The sequence below is a fragment of the Morus notabilis genome, unplaced genomic scaffold (assembly GCF_000414095.1).
Source record: "Morus notabilis unplaced genomic scaffold, ASM41409v2 Scaffold448, whole genome shotgun sequence".
Taxonomy (NCBI): Eukaryota; Viridiplantae; Streptophyta; class Magnoliopsida; order Rosales; family Moraceae; genus Morus; species Morus notabilis.
This window is the reverse complement of record NW_010367461.1, coordinates 305,785-325,710: the sequence shown is the minus strand read 5'-3', so window position 1 is coordinate 325,710 and position 19,926 is coordinate 305,785. Positions and strand designations below refer to the sequence as shown.

Sequence of the window (19,926 nt, the reverse complement as noted above, 5' to 3'; positions counted from 1 at the left end):
GGTATCCACCCATTCAGCCCATACCCTGTTAGATCACTTAATTAGCCCAATTAATTAAATAGTTTAATATAATTGTTATAATATGTGGCCCATAATAATTATTAGGAAATATAATTTCCTAACACATTCGGCATTCAAGAGCACAATTTTGGCTTGCTTAGGTCCGTGTGGGGATATGCTTAGATCTTGTCTTCCTTTTTCTCGAGTCTTGATGAAAATGCCTTTCGGTTTCCAAGTTCTACTTCATAATCCTCTGAAATGGACAACATTGAGGTCACTAATTGTTCATATGCATAAGAGCAAATTGTTTGGAGTTAAAAGGTTTGTTCTCCATAGGCTGAAACTAATATGTTCTTGGCAGATTTGAGTGCCTAGAACTTAGCGAGTATTCAGTTTTTGTGTTTGATTCGTTCCTTTTCTATCTCCTATTTTGTGTGCTGAGTGGGATTATATAATTGATTTATCTAAAGCATTTTTTTTTCTTTCAACCACAAGAAGAATCCAAGACCACAGATCAATAAATTTATATTATAAGATCCATATTGCTGACAATGTGGATCTTGATCGATATCAAGCTCTTCCACACGACATACTTGGGAATAATGTTTATTAAATAGATTGGGCTTCTTGTTAATTTTGCACACGAAGCATGCTATAAGGGCGTATCACGTTAAGGGTGATAAAATGTCAACTATTCTATAATATATTTTTTGATTCTTCTCTGATATAGCTTTAAATACCTAATATATGCGTGAATAGAATACTTAGATATTTGTTCATATTATCGTTTTCAATTAGGTTTGGATAATTGTATTTTGGGTAGTCTTTAGTTCTGTAACACCCTTTCATAGCCAGCATTCATGAATACCATGCGTACCCAATGCTAATTAAGTATTTGTAGTGGTTTAATATTGTCACCACGTAATGATATAAACATAACGAATTTTTTTTTTTTTCTAGTTAACGTGACAAGAGACACAGTGTGTAATGGTACAAGATATGAAAAAAAAAAAACACTTAATTCTCTTATGTGCGTAATTAATTGTAAATATTGTCAAACAAGACCTAACTAGCTATTAGAGTACGTGAAGGGAGCTCGATCTATTAATTCACGCGCAAAATGACGTTGAATTAATTTCTCAAGTATAATAACATATAAATATGTGTGTGTATATAGATTTCGGATGAACATATGTGGATTATTATACAAGTTGTTCCACATATATGGGTAGCCAGTAAATCAAGGGATTCAGCTTTAAAAGTAGTGCATTGACCACAGCCAAAGCTACCGCAAAGCAATCTACCTAAACCCTAAACCCGCGAATCCTCTTCTTCTTCTTCTTCAATAATCCTCCCTTTTCTCCCTCCATAAAATGATCCACCTTAGAATTTTTGTCTCCAAATCCAAGTGAACTAGTAGTGTTATAACCAGCTGAAACAACACTTGGATTGTTAACATTATCATCTCTAGATGCCCCACCATGAACAAGTCTCCTCGCTATTCCAACATAATGCAACGACTCGGCTATTTGCATCGCAGTCACGCCCTTCTTTGTCCTCGCTTCCACCTCAGCACCTTTCTTAACCAACAACTCGATCACATCCCCATGACCCGACTCCGCCGCACAGTGCAACGCAGTGTACCCGTCCTCCAAACCCCAAACCCCGAACCCTGAGCCACGAACCCCGACCCCGACACCTCCACCTCCAAACCCCCTACCCTAACCCTAAAACCGCCGAACCCCCTTAATGCCCAACCTCAAACCCCAAACCCTAAACCTTACACCCTATGCTAAAGTTTTGCTAAATGATAAACTGAGTCTTCAAAGAATAATGAAATTTACAGGATACTAAATAAATAAAAAGTTATTTTAACTATTATTTATTTTGGTCTTAAAAACATACCAAGTTGAATATTCCATTCCATGAATGAGGAGAGAATTTTGTGATTCCAACTTAACAAAATTTTGACAAAACAGACAGAGAAGAAAAATCGTCTGTGTACAAAGCTATAGCTCTAACCTTTAAAAAATGATACAAATAGGAAAGTAGAAAATAGTACAATGTAAAATTTTTAATATTCAAAAATACAGAGTTGTAATAAAATTGAGAAAAAAGGTTCACAATCAGGCTTTATTTTTCTTGAGTAGAACATATGGCAACTAGAGAATAAATAGTGACATCAAGTGGACCTAATATTTCACTTACCATGATATTGTCCATCATGCACGAAAACGTCTCAGTTAATAATAAGGAAAAAAGGGAGAGAGAGAGAGAGGTGGTCAGAAGAAAGTTTTTCGTCTTTGTTTGGCAGAAGAAAATGATGAGTCACTGAATAATATTTCAAATACTTTGTGCGATTTGACAGCAGGTTCTTTAATTTCCACTATCGCCCTCGTTCTTACATTTCTCTCTTTTGGTAAACTCTCCAAAGAGGGGTATTATGGACGTTTCGTGCTTTAGTGACAACCCGTAACACTGTCAAATATATAGCCCCTTAGATCGTCAGTACTACTTATTTCCAGCAAACATCTGATGACAAAAGCGAGCATATAACAACAAACATTTCCTACAAAGTTGTTATCTTCTTCCACGTAAGCTACAAGCTATTTAAGATCAAAGGATTCATTCACCAAGTGAAGAGTGAGAAGTGTTAATAAATCAAAATAATAGTAGTTTAGGAAAAATTAAACTATTAAACCTGCATTTTCATGCCAAGCAGTGGACATGGATTCTCCTTTAAATTTAAAAGCTACATTTTAACAGGCAATAATAGAACAAATTTATCTGAATCTGAATACTGAAATCACTTGCCTTTTGAGGCTAAAATTGAACTGACAAAATTTAAAATTGAAAATTACCTTCTTCTTCTTAACCAAGTTATTGGTCATTAAAAAAAAAAAGAAAAGAAAAGAAAAGACATCCATTCAGTTTACCAAAATGATTCTTCTATGGTCAAAGATTTCAGATGACATAAGCTAAGAAATTTCCAAGTTAGGACGTATAAAGAATCTATCAATAAGTCAAGCGAGAGAGAGAGACTCGAGAAACATCGAAAAAGTTGAACTCGTCAGCCGCTCGCAGATCTGCCATTTTCTTGATATTATTAATGTTTCAACCATTGGAACCGAACCAAAAAAAAAAAAAAAAAAAAGAGGAAGAAAGAAAGGAAAAAGACAAACAAAACAAAGGAAACCTCAACAAATTCCTTTTGACTAAACAATGATCTTCCCATCCCTTTTTCTTTTTAAGTCTATAACACTTTAACTAGTGTGAAAGACATTTTCTAAATTAGATAACTATTTAGTTAATAGCTAGAGCAGAAAAAAGTCAAAAAACATAGAAAAATAAAAGAGCAAGTATCGGATAAAATTAAACAAAATTTATTTATCTTTTATGTGCAAGATCTTCTATAATCCCGAAAGGTTAAATTTGTCATTTAAAAGATAAAAATCAACGGTTGATCAATTCTAAGATTGAGGGATAAAAATATGGCGTAGATGTAGATTCAAATTGGATCGAATCACGTTAAATTTTGTTGTTGTTCTTGTTTTGCTAACTTCTTCAAGAAGAGTATTCATCTAAGAATTTGACAACATTTTCTCTATGAACTGTCACGTATTATTTCAAAGTTCTGGAAGTTCTCTAAATCACTATAATTTTTAATGAATTTTCATAAAATTTTGCACATAAAATGGCTATCAGAGAAATTTAAGTGATGCATAGTCATCGCGCAATCATGATCATGTGATTTCTACTACTTGGTGAGACAAGAACAAAATTGAACAAAAAATAAATAAATAAAGGACAGATCATGTTGAGTAAAAAAAAAAAAAAGAATAATAACAACAGAGAAATTCGATGACCACCCGTAATACTGTTCAATATATATCCCCTTCGAAAATTAGATGAGCCATAGCCAGTAGTATTAATTACCGGCAACAATCTGATCCGATGACAAAAACGAACGTAGCAGGAAAAACCATTCCACATTCGCATTGGACAAAACTGACCTTTGTGAAAAGGAAACAATACTAATATACAAATTGCACCAATTGTAATTTGCGGCAGTCTCGGCTCTAGTGCTGTTTGTGAGCAGCCCAGTAGGTTTTGACTGCAACAAGAATTTTCTCTTGATTAAAGGGCCCACTCTCATGGTCCATTATTTGGCTCTTCCATCTCATCTCCTTTGCAATGCTCTGTATCTTCACCAGAATCTCTACTGTATCCCTGAATATAACCGTCCCTTCTGGCCTCAGAATTCTGTCCATCTCCACCAGAATGTGTGTGATGTCGCACCTGCACGTCAGATATCACGAGTCATTCATTCCTTCATTAAACACCAGATATTACAACTAGCTAGTTAATACTCATCTTACCTGTCCTGGTATATACTGAAAACCCCACCAGCATGAATGAGGTCATAGGTTCTTGGATACGTAGAGAATGCCTCGCACCAGTCCTGGTACGTCCCGATAAAACCACGCTCGTAGATCACACCAAGGGTATCCTGATCCGAATTCGCAGGCACCACATTCATAACCCACACCGGATACTTTGACAATGCCGCTGCAAATCCTCCGAGATGAGCATTCATGTCCATGATGTTCCTGTACCTTCCTTGTTGCAGAGGTATAATCCGCTTGTAATGTGTCAGTCTCTCTTTCCACACTTGATCGTCCTCCCGGAATTTCTCAGGAGTCACGCCTGGTATTGAACCACTGGTGATTCTAGGAGGAATGGAAAATGCACGCTCCGGCCACTTCTCCAGCTCCCCACCCGCCACTTCATCAGGACTGCTTACCTCTGGCAGTGGGGTGGTGCAAGTTTCCATATCTTTGTACCTTTTTTTTTAATTAATTATATTAAAAAATAAATAATAAAATCGAGCACACCAATTAGAAACGAACAGAATCACTATGTAACTTGGCTAACAGGGAATACTTTCAATTGTATTTTGTTTTTGCCGACAACTAGAGTAGAGGCAGAGGTAGAAGTAGGAGTTAGGAGCGTGTACCAAGCGGCATCAGGGTTGTCGGACTTGCATATGTGCGGGGTTTTGTAAATCTTCCTACTCTTGACGCACTCAAGGTGGTTGATGGGCTTTTGCCAGATTGAAAGGTCGTCTTTCTCAACCACTTTGTTCCAGCAAAGCCGCTTAGCAACATCCTCAATGGCATCTTGCTCTTGTTTAAGGTCTTTCTGGGTTCTTTCCCACCCTCTCCAGTACTTTTTCCAGTGGATTGGGGGTCCGGAAAGAATCCAATAACCACCTGGCCTTAGAACTCTGTCCACCTCAATAAGATAAAGACCATCTGCGAAAAAAACTCGAAAAGTCAGTGTTGTTTATCAATAACTACTACCTCATTAAACCCCTCACATAACAAAGTATGATCCAGTTCTTCTACTTTTTGCCCATGCGACACTTCTCTTTTGTTGAGACACATGTAGATCAATAAATAATAATATCGTTTGCTTGAATCACAATCCGATGGCTCTTCAGGCAGCCAAAAAAAAAAAGGACAGATAATTGTTGGAGAGGTTATACCATACTGAGACCAAGGTATCAAGCAGCGGGAACAGTGAGCCATATCGAAAGCCCTCGCTGGGTAAGGAATCCTCTGGGAAGCCATGATGCCAATCATTGCAGGAACTCCTCTTTCCAATGCAAACTGGACTTGTGCTTCGTGGGTGTCTCTTGGTGCAAATGACATTGTTAGAATGTTCCTCTTCAACAAATAAGCTCCCCAACTCGCTACCTTACCCACAACAGCCAGGACATGGTCAACAAGGGCAAACACATTAGCAATTCTATTCTTTTTATACCCACAAAAAAAAATTAAATAAATAAATAGCCAAGGTAAGAAACAATAATATCACTTACACCACAGCCCGTGTCAATGGCGGTTCGGATAGCTCCGGTCGTAAGGGGGATGAGCTCATTAATGTCGTCGATATAGGCGTCTGCGCCGCGAGGGAACATGGTGCCTCCCCCGGGGAATCTGAACCTGTCGCCCTCCACTTGAATCCAATTCTGAATAGCCTTTTCAATGCTGAGCTCTTTGTGAGGAATGTTGTCGTACCAAGCAAAATCTCTGCTCTGAGGCCACTTGAAAGGTGTTTTGTACTTTGGGGGAGCAGGTATGAGGCAAAGCAGGAGTTCCTCCTTGGCAGGGCAATGCCGCTCTCTGTACATGAGCATGTTGCGGTCGAACTTCCTCCCCCTCGGAGGGTGTTGGCAGGGCGTGTACTCGCTCAGCGACATGTCGCAAGGCGGCAACTTTCTGATTCCCTCCGATTGGCTGATGTTGACGGTATGATGGCTTTCGAAGTCCAATTTGGCCGAGGATGATGATGATGATGATCCGACACGGCTATCAGCCTCATCACAACCAATCCTATTGTAAGTCTGTGATGGAGGTGTTGGAGACTTGTTATTCTGCCAGGATCCCAAAACGTAAGACAAAATGCAAAGCCCACTAACTCCTAAAATCCAAGTGAGCCGCTTCCTCCTTGACTCGAGATGGTGATGCTTTGGCGATCCATTGTTGTAATCCCGGGCCATCCTACTTACTTTCACACTTGACACTACTCTTTCGCTTTCAAATCAACACCACAACCTCACTTTTGCTTCCTAAACAATCAACATAACAGAACAAAAAGAATCATATCAGTGACCCCACGACTGAAAAAAGAACCTAGTCTAATACATAACAACATGTGTCATAATATCGTAGCAAAAACAGATATTACACGCATCTTTAGTGCTTGTCCTACAAATAAACAGAAATCACAGAGGGGAACTAAGAAGGGATTTACAAGAAGAACTTGAGAAAACAGGGGGAAAAAAAAAGATAAACTTGCGAAAACAAGAAAAAAAGATAAACTTGGGAGAGGAACAACTGAAAATGCCCACAAGCAAGTTTTGTTTTTTGTTTTTTTTTTTTTTTTTGGCTGAATTAGAAAGTAAGGATCTTTTAATTAACCGAATCGTAAACATTCCAACAACTCTGATGAAATATAAAGGAAAAAAATAGATGGAAGATTGGCACTACGGGTTGATTAAATAGAGTTACCTCTTACCAGGAAGACGAGTAAATAATGGAAGGCAATCCAAGATCCCACTTTTTTTTTTTTTTTTTTAAAAACCAAAAAAAAAAAGAAGAGAAAAAGAAGAGATCAAGCTTCAACACATGTAAGTAATTCAAACGAGAACACAGAAAGACAAAATATTTTAAAAAAAAAAATAATGATAGTGAAGACAAGTGGCATCGAATTGGTCAAAAAGGTCGATGTCAGACTCAGAAATGTTGTAAATCACCTAAAACAACAACAACAACAACAACAACAAAAAAAAGAAATTGAGAAACAAGTAGAATATTCATGATACAGCCACAAAACATACCAGTTCTCGGCAGCAGAATACCAAGTTCATTAATTTTTTTTTTTTTTTTTTGGTTCAGAAGAAAGGGAAAAAAAAAACGAAGCTTCAGCTCCTCTCGTCTCGTCTCTCAAAAACTGAAACATGTCTACATTTTTTTATGTTTTCCTTATCTTGTCCTTTCCATTTCTTTTCTTTTTCTTTTTTTTTTTTCCTGTCTGCACTGTATTTGTTTTCTCTCTCTTTTTGTGTCGTATATGTATATGCAAAAGCTTACTTTTATTAAAGCCAGGAAAAGAGAAACCCAAGTATTATACGTATGTTTGGTGTACTAGACGAAGAGGCTCCCACTGTAAAAGAAGAAGAAGATAAGAAAAGAGAAGAAAGCAAACCTGCAAGTAAGTAATTCTCAGGACTGTAGCAATTAAAAAAATAATATATTATATAAAGCAGAAGTATTCCTTGGCATCTGAGTTTTTCTTTTTCTTTTTTTTTATTTTTTCAAAAAGAAGGCATGCACATGCACTGTAACAATAAATAAAGACAAAAACGAGGGAAGAGTAGGAAAACTGGGGAAGAGAAAGGGTAAAAAGACAGAGGGAAAGGGAGAAGAAGAAGGGTAAAATCTGTTTAGTTGAATGGTGGGGAGAGAGGGAGAGAGAGAGAAATCCGGCATTAGAGGAGGATCTGAGCCGAAAGTTGTTTTGGATTCGGTCATGAAGTGGGGCAGGGACCCACCAGCCTCAATTCACTCTCCATCTCTAATGATGTTGAGATTACGACCAAACCAAACCAAACCCCCTTTCCTTTGTCTTCTAAGATTATTGGGCATACAATTACAAACAATGCAACTTCTCGCCATTGCTTTCGTCATGAGTTTGTTAATCAGTTAAGAGTTTCCACCACCTTTTTTTTGCTGTTAACCAAATTTAATCAGTTAGAAATCACGTGTTAGTTTCTGATTGGCTAAAAAATGTTTTTTCCTCCTCATTGTTTGCATTTTGCTCTTCGGCCTCTTTCTAGGTTTCCTAATCCAAAACACAACCACATACCCAAAACTGCTATTTACCGTCTTTTTTAATAAGATTTTGTGTGGGATGGAGGGTTTATGGCAAATATTAGAGCTTTAAATTGCTCCAACCCCCGAAGGATTGAAGCCAAATTTCCGGTTTCTCTTCATTGGTGTTATTATTGTACAAAGCTTCAATGTCATCCCCCTAAAAAAAAAAAAAAAAAAAAAAAAAAAAAACTTCTAGTTAATTTCCTGCCCCAAAAAATGAAGGACCACTAGTTTTCTTTAACTATGATGACAGGAGATCGGAACACGGAGAGAGAGATCTGATGGTGATAAAGATCGTAACGGAAATGCAAATTTCACGCATTAGATTTGATGTGATCGAGCCCATGGCGAGCGGAGCTCTTAGAGCATCGACGTCAAGGCTAGATCTTGTTGTTCGGAGGCAGTTGGTCAGTGATTGGAACACGGAGAGAGAGATATGATGGTGATGACGATTGTAACAGAAATGCAAACTTCACACATTAGATTTGATGTGATCGAGCCCATGGCGAGCAGCTGGTAGCTGATTGCCACACTGACAAGAATCATGACCACGTAACTGAGATTTCGCTGGCATTCTTCAGCGTCAAGAACCATTGATGATTAAGATCCACAAGAATCATGACCGCGTGAAGAAGATTTCGTCGGCGTCCTTCGTCATCGAGAACCATTGAAGATCCAGATCTGCAAGAAACATGACCGCGTAAGGAAGATTTTACCGGCGTTCTCCAGTGTCAAGAACTATTGATTATTTAAATCTAAATTTGGTGAAGAGCTCATGTTTCTGATATGTCAAAACTGGTTATTTTAAATGTTGAGATGATAAGAGAGTAGACGAGGAATAACAAAGTTTTTAGTTAAACACATCGGCCATTTTGCTAGTTTATTACGATTTTAAGTTAACCAATATTCTAGATTTTAAATATTATGACTCGATTCGTCATTGATTTACTTGTTCATTTTTTCTTATCATTTTTTTTTAGATATTTTTATCTAATTTGTTTACGATTTCAAGTTAACCAGGATTCTAACTTTGAATATTAGGACTTGATTAAAAATCATTTCAAGTTAACCCAGATTCCAAATTTTGAATATTAGGACTTGATTAAAAATGATTTTTTTTTTTTTTTTTTTTTTGTTGGCAATGGAGTTGGGTAACTGGAGATTTCAGGCTGATTGTTTCATAGATGATGGGCAACACCTGCGGTGGATCTTTTAGGGAAAAGAAGACAACATGAAATTTTTCATAGTTGATGGGCTAACACATGCCTTGAATCTTTCAGAGAAAAAATAAACGAAAAAAAAAAGTTTTTCAATGTTTTGAGTTCTAACCCATTAAGAGAGACAAATATCGGCTGTGATTGAAGTTATTTTTGTTTTTATTTTTCACGTTTTTTGAGAAAAAAAATTAAAACGGGAGAAAGAAACGGTGTTTGGCACAATTAAAGATAAAAAAATAAAAATAAAAACAATTTTTTAATTTAGTATAAAATATGAGAGAAATAAAAAATGACTAAAAGTCATTTTTCATTTTTTGTTTCCGTTTTCTCTTCTCTCGAGTGGAGAAAGAGAGAGGGAGACATTAATGAATTTTTTATACTGAAAATAATATCTTGATAAAATTATTAAACGCATTTTTAAAAATAATTTCTATCTGAGATTGAAAACGTTTTCATTTTTATTTTTATACAAAAAATAAAATCATTTTAAAACGAATTCTAGAAAAGAAAAAAAATGAAGAGAGCGGAATAAGGTGCTTTGTTTTTAGACTTTGGTTGTATAACCATGAGCCCCACAAGAAGTTTGACCACAATCATCCACTGAATTGTAGGTAGAGAGAAAGCACATCCCCTACCATAAATTTCTCCTCTATTTATTTATAATACTTTTTTGTAGTAATTTATTTTTAGTCCTTGTGTCTTGGCCAGTGGAATTAAGTAATTTTATAGATTAGATGGAAAAACAGAGATCTCTATATTCTATATCTACAGTGATGGAAAAACACAACACATATGTAGATATGAATGTTAGAAGGAGCAAACTTCCATTCAATTCAAAATCAAATAGGTAGTTGCTACTCGCTAGATATACAGAAGAAGAATTTAGACTTTGTACAGGACAAGAGAACCATAGCAAACACAAGACGAGACAAAAACACAAATGATATTAGAAAAGGGGTGTTAAAGTTGGTAATGGTACTGGTCCACGTGGCCTTTGCTTCTTCCTTCTTCCTTTTCTTCTTTTTTTAAGGGAAAAAAAACAAGTTTCTCCCTTTGTTTAGTGAGTCAAACGACGCACGTCGCTTTTTCTCTCTGTTTTTCTCAGCTTGAAAATAAAGAGTTGATCAACATTAGTATTTGGTCATGGTCACGTGACATCATGTTCTCAAGATTATCCTTATAATTATATTGGGCTTGTTTATGTACACATAACTTAAAAAAAAAAAATTAAATTTAAATTATAATTTTATTTAAGTTTATATTTTTTTATAAAATTTGAGTTTGAACTTAAATTTTAACGTAAATTTAGAACTAAAATCTAAAAGACCCGTTTAATTCGCTGATTTGAATTTTTAATTCGAATTAAAATGTGATTTTATGTGAAAATTTTTTACTGTAATAAAAAAATAACAAAACTCAAATTTTAAACTTAAATCGGTGAAATGAACGGGGTCTAAATTCAAGTTCCCCTTTCAACTCAAGTTTCTAAACTTAAACTCAAATTAATGAACAGTATTTTTTCTATTTTTAAAAATATCATAACTTTTTCATTTTAATTCTGATTGAGATGATTTTTTTTCCTATGCGTTCACAACGAAGAGACAAATAAAATCTCACCCATATACCCTATTAAAATTTTCCATCACCATTGAGTTTTTATTAAAATACTATCCAAATACAAATTTAAGTTTTGACTCACCCAATCATAAACTCAAATAGATTTTCAATTCAAATCATAACTCAATGTACACATCTAAACACAAACTCAAATTAGAGTCTCTACTCAAACTATACTCAAATAGTGGTGTCAAACGTGCCGTGCCGGGCCGGCACGGCACGCTTGACCCCAGGCCCATCACGGGCCTGGGTCGTGCCAGGCACCCTGCACAGTGCAGGGCCGGGCCTGAGAAGAAAAACTCAGGCTCAGTCCAGGCCCTGGCCCTAGTCCATAAGGGCCAGGGCCGGGCCTGGGCCCAAGCTCTTCACGGGCCGGCCCCGGCCCTTATTTTTTTTTAATTTAATTAAAAAAAATATCAAATGTCCCAAAAGATGTGATTTTATTGAATTGACGTAATAAGAGTACACGTAAATGACTGACTCGTTAAAAACCTTGCTAAGTAAAACCTGTGGGGAGATCGGGTTAAAACCTTAGCGAAGGAAAAAAGAGTGCAGTAGCTAGGAATAGTAAATTACAAACCTAAGTGCTTCTAGAAGATTCTGTTATTTCTAAGTTAGAAAAATATTCTTGCATCGAATTATCTGTGTATTGTTGTTTTCGTCTTCTGACATCTTCCCAGTCTTTAACGTTTGTCGTCATCGATTACAAAATTTGCTTCAAAATATTTGACTAGTTCCGTAGACGCTTGTGTTGAGGACGATCCTGCCGTTTTCTCTTTCTTTTTCAAGAAACTCCACGACGATCCTTTAGGCCCCGAACTGGTAGTTGATGATGAAGTTCCCTGTTCTTTTTGACCTGTGCTATATTTTGCTTCATGCAAACTAAAAACTTTTTCTAACATTTTCTTAGCGTCAGTAATACTTAGTTGCATATCTATTTTTAAATTCTCTGCGGTAGCAGTCATCAATGATTCAGTTCCATCTACTCCGCACCTAGGATCTAAAATGGTTGCCAATGCATATAACATAGGACAACCTGACCAATAACTTTTAAATTTATTTTCCATTAACTTAACTATATTTCCAAAAAGTTGTGTATCCCTATAATAAGAAAATGTTTCTGAAATATTAAATAGTTGATGTAAAGCTAAATGTGCAGTAGGATAATAAACTCCAGAAAGTAATTCAGTAGCATTGTAAAAAACTTCTAAAAATTTAAAAAAAATACTTAGCAATCTGCCAATCAGGATCGAAAATTAAAATTTGATCATTCTTACTGTTTACGTATGTCGTTATAAGCTGTGAATATGGGAGTGCTGCCTTCAACATTAAATATGTTGAATTTTACCTATGTCTCACGTCAATTGGAAACTTTCTTGGGCGCATCTGACTATTTCTGCAATATTGTTTGAATTCTTGGAGCCGAGCTCCAGAACTAGATATGAAGGATAATGATTCTCTAATATTTGTAAGATTAGCAGAGATATGTTCAATTCCTGCCTGAACTACTAAATTAATTATGTGACATGCACACCGTTGATGAAAAATTTCCCCTCCAAATGCCGATTTCAAACTACGTTTAAACAGATTAATTGCAGCTGTATTAGCTGACGCATTATCAAAAATAATTGTTAAAACATATCTTCTATCCCATAAAACTCAAAAATTTCCATTATTGTACTGAAAATAGCTGTTGCGTTATGAGGATATGGACATAAACGAAAACTAATTATTCTTTTTTGTAAAACCCAATCGTCATCAACGTAGTGCGCTGTGACACATAAATATCCAGTTTTATTACACCCCTCCCACAGATCAGAAGTGCAAGACACAGTAGCATTAGAAGTCCTAAAATTATCAAACTCAAAAAATACAAATGACAATTATTAACAACGTAACACTCATAAGCCATGCTTGCCTTGCCTCTGCCTGCACAAACATTTTGGCCGGCCATGGCATGGGAAAATATATACTGAAGAAAATAAAAATAAAAACCCTGAATGAATAGACTACAATTTACTGAATGTTCTCCTCCAACTTGTCAAATTTCTTGGCAATTGCGTACTGCCTCCGCCCTTCAAACAATTCTGTTAACGACCAAATTGCTTTGCGTATCATCTCTCTCTTTTGGTCTCTAACGGACTCGTTCACAACTAAAGGTTCAGAACTTGATGCCAGGAATGACGAGCATAGCAGCCTCAACCACTGCTCGAGAAACAAGGCTTTCTACAATGGCGCGCAACAAACACAAAATGAATCAATAAGAACGTTTCTCGCCGAGGTTTACAACAGAAATATGATAACGCATTGAATCTACTATAGAATCACCCAAACACAACGTGGAGAATTCAACCTTTCACTTTGATATGTGCTTTCTAAAAATTAACCAGCATGGTTGCAAACGCAGTTTTCAGGGACTCAAGTCAACACAACAGATGAATGGAACTTTCTTTGTCACTAAAAAGAAACGACCAAGCTAATTATACAAATTTTTAAACACAACATTCTTTCATAAGCTATTTCCAAGTAAAAACATAACCTATGACCAACTTAACTTCATATGAATCCAAAACTAGAAGAAGCAAACAGGCCATTTAAGAAATACTTACTTTTATAAAAAAATCTTTGAGAGGTTCATGATGAGTGCTGGAAGACAAGCTAAGAGCGTGCAACAAAGTTGAGGTCATCTGAACCAATAACAACAACAGATTAATTTAGTGGTCCAGAGAGACGGAGTCAATCAAATACTTGAAAAAAAAAATATTAAAAACTAACTTCTCAAAATTTTACAATCCACATTGGATCTCAACCTCCAAATGGGGTTAGATGCCAAGGCTAAAAGTGAACTGAGAAGGGATCTTTTTTTTTTTTTTTTTGTTACGATAGCGGGATTTGTACAATCGTGATTATTGGAAGAGATATGAATTTAAATATCTTAATATGGCAATGTGTATGCAAGTTGGGTATTGTCATGATATTTGGAATACGATAATGAAACCATCACCAAAGTCTACATGTCAGCAACCAAATTTGTTCCTCACAACCTAGCTTTATCTTACTGAAACAATTTTCACTAAATTAAATCATAAGCAAGATCCATAGTCTATGTTTCCATTATCTTATTTACTCTGCGCAATGCACATATAAATGCCTAGTCCAAGAATATGAACCGCATAACGGCTCATATGTAAACCATTCAGATTCTTGACCTGCTTCTCAAGGGCAATCCTGTATTTAAAACTTGATGGTGCTGAAATCTGGTCTTTATCAAGATTCTCTACTAAATGCACCAAACCCTGAACAACATCGGAGAAGGAATTTCCATAATCTGTAATAATCCAAAAGAGAGATCGAAGTTACCTTCTAATGAAACGTCACATTATAACGAAACAAGCAGGTATTAACTAAGATGTAATGAGGTCTTAATAAAATCAATCTGCGAACAAAAGGTGCACTAAACCTACTGCTCACCAAGTAGAGACGATGGCACAGCCAGGGCTGCAGCAGCTTGTATCCTGATCTTAAAGTTAGACGAGTCACGTAAGAGCAATAAAAGAATACCAAACACTGATGGAGCCCTACAAAAAAAGTACACATAATTTATTTTGCATTATTAAGTATGCCAATCTAAACAGTTCAGGGGTATATGTTCCACAATTTACGTGATTATTCTATTTATCTTTTAGAGCCACAGTTCATCCTGACATGCAAAAAAAACCAACTGAGAATTGGCATCCTCATGTTTAGCAGGAACTAGATGGGACAGGGAGAAAAGACAATATAAAACATTGGCTACAACTTTAGACAGATAATCCAGGATTCCACCAAGGAGGGAAAGAAAACTACTTGTTCAGATCAAGGCTTCTATCTATTAGAATTAAGAAAGTAATCACATAATCTTTCTTAAATAAACAGTCATGTATGATGCTTCATACATCAATATATGTAAATAAATAATCAGAATCATAGACGGAGACTAGGAAAAGTAAACTAAAGAAACCGTGCAAAAATCAGAATCCCCATACCAGTCCATTTCTTGCAGTCGCAATGTCTCATTTAGAAACAGTTTGCTCAATGCATGACAAACATTCCATTGAACCTGTAAAACACAATGTCCTACTTAAGCACAGAGCAAAAAATGCAATCATTACAATGATAACACGTTCTTATCCACTCATGTCTAATCAGAAAGACAATTCCATTGTACCTTAACATTCCCAGTTGTAACACAAGAAATAAATGCCTGCACCGTTCTCTCAAGCCAACGTGGATCAACAAAAAAGGCTGGGCAACATGATGTTGATGCAGAGCTATTACTACCTTTCCAGTCACTAGTGGACGGAAACTCCTCAGGACTGTTGGACTTCACATATAAGATGGTTTCGGCCATTATCTTGTCTTGAAAACCAGATAGACGTGTACATCTAATAAATCTTGAAAGATTTCCAAGAGCCCTCACAGCATTTGATTTTATCTGATGGTGAAGAATAGAGGAGTTTTCGAATTGGTACTTGTACTGAGTTTAGATATCACAATCAATTTTTTTTTTTTTTTTCATCCGAGGTCATATGTAGTTCCTAAAGCCAGATGGTAAAAGCAGAAAAGGGAACCAGGGGGAATATATGCATGCTTTTAGCTAACAACAATAGAAAAAGGCAATCTAAGATCCATCTGTTCGTCATGAGCAATAAAAAACAAGAAATGCATCTATGAATTTAATCCAAAGCAAGGCTGAAGGAAGTTATACCAAGGATAACCTTACACAAGTATGTTGACAGACATGTTAAGAGAAATACGAGATAAATAGGCATAAATAGTACAAAAGAAAAAATTAGAAACAAAAACCTCAATACAAATATTTACCTTGTCCCCGTCATTTGATAGACGTAAGGCGCAATCAGCTAGTAATGCCACTGATTGAGACATTCTCTTATAATCTACGCCAAAGGTATAGCCAGATCAACAATGGTTTTGAAAAATATATGTATGTAAGCTTAACATAATAAATAACTCCTTTGACATTATCCCACCTGGAGACCCTTCCGAGGAAATAGTATCAATACAGTAACGGACAGAATCACATATGTTTGCCAAAGCCCAAGAAGCAGTTATTCGCACCTGAAACAACAAATTTTTAGCAAAAGGTTGCTCCCGTGAGGAACAAATTAATAGGTACTTTTACTATATAAGAACATAAAACTAGAAAGAAATACCGAGACTGAGGAATCACGAGTATTGATCTCCACTGCATAGACGAACTTGGCAAGGATCTCTGCACTATACCATTTATGTTTTTATCAATTTTTCCGCCAATAGTTTGAGCACAAATGGATTAAAAAAAAAAAGCGTGACAAAACTTTAGAATCACCTCTGAAACACTTGGGGAAAACATGAAATGACACCAATTGCTCTACAAGCAGCTGACCTAACTGAAGGGACCTCATCGCATTTGGCCGCATAAAACTGCAAAATTTTGATTTGTTATGATGAATAAACTTATCGTGAAAAGATCAAAAAAAGTCAAATTACATAACCAAACACACATTATCAAAACTTACTAAAGAAGAAAGAATCAACTCCTGTTTCTCCTTCTCTAGAGAGAAGAACACAGAGGAAGTAATACCCGCAAAACATGTAACTGATGCAGCCCTCACCTTGCAGGAAACATAACAGAGGAGTTTCAGAGGAAATTATAGGCTATTGATAAGTCCATATACCTTTTAAACTTGTTTCATATTCAGTAAGAACTCAGATTTTCCTTTTCTTTTTTTTTTCTTTTTCCGCTTTTTTTGTTCCTTCTTTTACTACAAAAAACCTCTAAATGCCCTACAATCAAAACAATGCAGCAAGGGGAAGGACAGAAAAATAACTATACTTTCTTTTCAATGTGATTAATATTGTTTCTATGCAATTCGATGAGATTATTCTTGTCTCTTAGAGAAGAATACTTTTCGGCTTTCAAACTTTGTGTTTTACTATGGTGGGGCCCACAGGACACATTCAAAGCTCTAAATATAGTAGGAACAATTAGTGAACGGACTTGCAATGAATATGCATCGTGGAAATCCAGCACGCAAAGTCCAATAACGGAGTATCTAGTACTTTAAGCATGATACAAGTGGCCAAGTGTCTTCCGTTTACACTCGGTCAATTTTCTTAATAAATGGAGCTAAAAAGATTGTCAAAATTGTTGAATAGCTAGCAAAGAACCAAAGTGAGCATCAAAAATACTTTCATTTTAAGATGGGGTACTACTCCTTTGTTATTTCATAGGTAATGACATCAATGGAAGTTGAGTGTCAAAGTTAACCAACCATTGCAGAAGTATGTCGTAAAATTAAAGGCATATGCTTCTCAAGTGCCTCAGACCACTGCTCGATTCCTGACTCGCCTACTTTCTCGTCTTTAGTATCATCTGAGATCTCTGGTTCATACAATGGGGCCGATGAAACTTTCTTCATCCTTATATAATCAGAAGTAAAAGGGGTTTCCAGTAATTTATCATCGAAAAGATCCTCCGTTCCTTTAAATCCAGATATTGCACGAAGACATACATCCAGAACCTGATAATTTTCACAAGTCGTGATAGGGTAATTAATTATATGGATAGAGTAGAGTATCATATCAGTTTTCTAAAGTGGTATCAATCACAAATGATCAGAGTTACAATCACAATCACCTTTTCGAATTTTAGAGTATACTATAATGGCCTAATGTCCTTTAAAATTCTTCTCAGCAAAAAATTTCCACTGAAATTTTGAATACCTGCCAACCATCCTCATTCATGGCAACTAGAATTTGTTTTAAAAGGAGAAATTAAGCCACGTCTCAATTGCAAAATTATTTAGCCTTGAGGCTTAAACTTCAAGGTCCAGCTCTTTATTTATGGATTTTGATTATGAATGTCAAAGCTTTGATTTTTTTTTTTCCTTTTCCAAACTTGAGTGGAATCTTACGAATCAAGGCACCTATCCTTACCTTGTTACCATCTAAGAATGGTGTGTGATAGCACCAAAGAAGGAGTCTCACCTCACGCCTCACTTTTGAATGTAAACTAGCCACAAAAACAATAAAACTATTTATCCACTAGAAATAAGAAACCAAAATATTACCTTTATTGCAGCTGTAACAACGTTTTCGCCAATAAGTCCCACTGTGGTGCCTACATTCCCCTTCCATGGTTTTGTATTTACCTCAGCAGTAGGTACACTTAGAAATCCATGAACCATGGTGGAAACTCGTTCCCAACAAGAAAACATTACGCTTGGGTAATTGTGGGACACAGCTCTAAGCGCCTGAAAGAAACAAACAGCTTCCTTAGTTACAAAAAGCATTAATCTGATATCAATAAAAGCTTAAAATATCATTATCTATATCAACTATCAAGATCTCCGGTCATTTCTTCTATTTCCATCCAATGTAAATAACCAACTAGCCAGTGAATCAAAGCCACAAGCAAATCATCTTTAAAAGTGGCTACAAGATATCCAACATCAAGAAAAACATAATATATTTAAAGTAAATATATTTAAAGTTAACATCATCTATATCAACTATCAAGATCTCCTGTCATTGCTTCTATTTCCATCCAATGTAAATAACCAACTAGCCAGTAAATCAAAGCCACAAGCAAATCATCTTTAAAAGTGGCTACAAGATATCCAACATCAAGAAAAACATAATATATTTAAAGTGTGAATTGCTTCAATCACGCAATCATAAGTGCCAAATTCACAAACCACATAAAACAATAGACTTTCTAGCTTTCTCATAATAATACCTGGAGAGCCTCAAAGCATACTGCTGAGTTGCTTACTTGTTCTGAGTACTGAAATAAACTACAGAGAACACCTGACTTCATTTCAGCCTCATGAAAACCTGCCAGAATGCCTCAAATGTATATTCAATTGAAAAAAAAAAAGAACAAAAGAAAAAAGAAATGGAACCAAACAAATTTTCCAAAATAAGATGAAAATGTAAATACAACCTCCTAGAAAGACATCAAGAGATCTTCCCTGGTTTCAAATGATTCAATTTCTAGATTTATTTCAACAATTAAGTCTAGTTTATTGCCTGTATTTGTCTTGCATCAACTAGAAAATATATCAAAAAGAACAATATCATTCAGACTCCTAAAGTAGTTGGGGATATAGTATCTGAAATCCGGAGGACATGAAAATAGTTCATTTGCATGCTATACTTACGGTTATGTTTGAAATTTCGTGTAGAAATGAAATCATCTAACGAGCTTTCCCTGTTTTCCTAGAGACAGGAATGCTTGAGTCTAAGAATCTCTAGCACACAAAATAATTTCGAAAGATACAAAACATTACTAGTTGGCCACCTCTGATCATCATGCCATGAAAATAAAGCATACCTGCAGACAACTCTTTCAGAAGCATTTCTTTAACTTGCAATGAGCATGGTGAGGTAGTTAGAGCCACCGTCAAGCAGCTAATAGAAGCGGTCTGTTCAAAGCGGCAAGTATTACTCACACATAGCAGTGAGGAGATCAATGAAGTTGGCTTATATATGAATCCAAAAGAGAGTAAAAGTACAAAAGGAACCTTACCAGCAGACCTGTTTGGTCACTTTTGAAAGGAAAACCAACTTCAATCCTTTGTTGCAGAGATGTAACTACAGTCGGCAAC

General features: G+C 35.9%; 2 protein-coding genes across 5 annotated transcripts in view; both read right to left on the bottom strand.

The window, feature by feature from the left end:
• Nucleotides 1-3,862: 3,862 nt before the first annotated feature.
• On the bottom strand, nucleotides 3,863-7,917 carry LOC21395069 (probable methyltransferase PMT18). Of its 4 annotated transcripts, none has more exons than XM_024175035.1 (6): nucleotides 7,774-7,917; nucleotides 5,885-6,634; nucleotides 5,549-5,759; nucleotides 5,018-5,315; nucleotides 4,380-4,844; nucleotides 3,863-4,299 (listed from the first exon to the last, which is right to left on the bottom strand). In XM_024175035.1, the coding sequence occupies exons 2-6, from the start codon at nucleotides 6,563-6,565 to the stop codon at nucleotides 4,080-4,082; spliced, it is 1,875 nt and encodes a 624-aa protein (XP_024030803.1). In that variant the 5' UTR covers nucleotides 6,566-6,634; nucleotides 7,774-7,917; the 3' UTR covers nucleotides 3,863-4,079. The 4 variants fall into 4 exon arrangements, with proteins under 4 accessions (XP_024030803.1, XP_024030802.1, XP_024030801.1 ...); XM_024175034.1 differs by lacking the exon at nucleotides 7,774-7,917 and adding an exon at nucleotides 7,659-7,728; XM_024175033.1 differs by lacking the exon at nucleotides 7,774-7,917 and adding an exon at nucleotides 7,406-7,595.
• Nucleotides 7,918-13,130: 5,213 nt separating this feature from the next.
• LOC21395068 (HEAT repeat-containing protein 6) overlaps nucleotides 13,131-19,926 on the bottom strand; it is a 10,002-nt gene continuing 3,206 nt past the window's right edge. The window contains exons 12-27 of the mRNA XM_024175037.1: nucleotides 19,848-19,926; nucleotides 19,653-19,743; nucleotides 19,056-19,153; nucleotides 18,388-18,570; nucleotides 17,590-17,838; nucleotides 16,834-16,929; nucleotides 16,644-16,738; nucleotides 16,489-16,552; nucleotides 16,306-16,393; nucleotides 16,139-16,212; nucleotides 15,483-15,749; nucleotides 15,301-15,374; nucleotides 14,747-14,853; nucleotides 14,485-14,603; nucleotides 13,885-13,962; nucleotides 13,131-13,501 (exon numbers count right to left, since the gene is read on the bottom strand). Coding sequence (XP_024030805.1) covers nucleotides 13,292-13,501; nucleotides 13,885-13,962; nucleotides 14,485-14,603; nucleotides 14,747-14,853; nucleotides 15,301-15,374; nucleotides 15,483-15,749; nucleotides 16,139-16,212; nucleotides 16,306-16,393; nucleotides 16,489-16,552; nucleotides 16,644-16,738; nucleotides 16,834-16,929; nucleotides 17,590-17,838; nucleotides 18,388-18,570; nucleotides 19,056-19,153; nucleotides 19,653-19,743; nucleotides 19,848-19,926 — 1,972 coding nt within the window. The 3' untranslated portion in view covers nucleotides 13,131-13,291. The remainder of the gene's footprint in view (nucleotides 13,502-13,884; nucleotides 13,963-14,484; nucleotides 14,604-14,746; nucleotides 14,854-15,300; nucleotides 15,375-15,482; nucleotides 15,750-16,138; nucleotides 16,213-16,305; nucleotides 16,394-16,488; nucleotides 16,553-16,643; nucleotides 16,739-16,833; nucleotides 16,930-17,589; nucleotides 17,839-18,387; nucleotides 18,571-19,055; nucleotides 19,154-19,652; nucleotides 19,744-19,847) is intronic.

Bases quoted from the DNA above. Each gene is read 5' to 3' on its own strand.
- LOC21395069 (XM_024175035.1), bottom strand. From the start codon at position 6,565: ATGGCCCGGGATTACAACAATGGATCGCCAAAGCATCACCATCTCGAG. The intron at 5,316-5,548 runs GTATAACCTCTC...TTTTTTTCGCAG, and splicing joins GATACCTTGGTCTCAGTATG to ATGGTCTTTATCTTATTGAG. The intron at 4,300-4,379 runs GTAAGATGAGTA...TCTGACGTGCAG, and splicing joins TTCAGTATATACCAGGACAG to GTGCGACATCACACACATTC.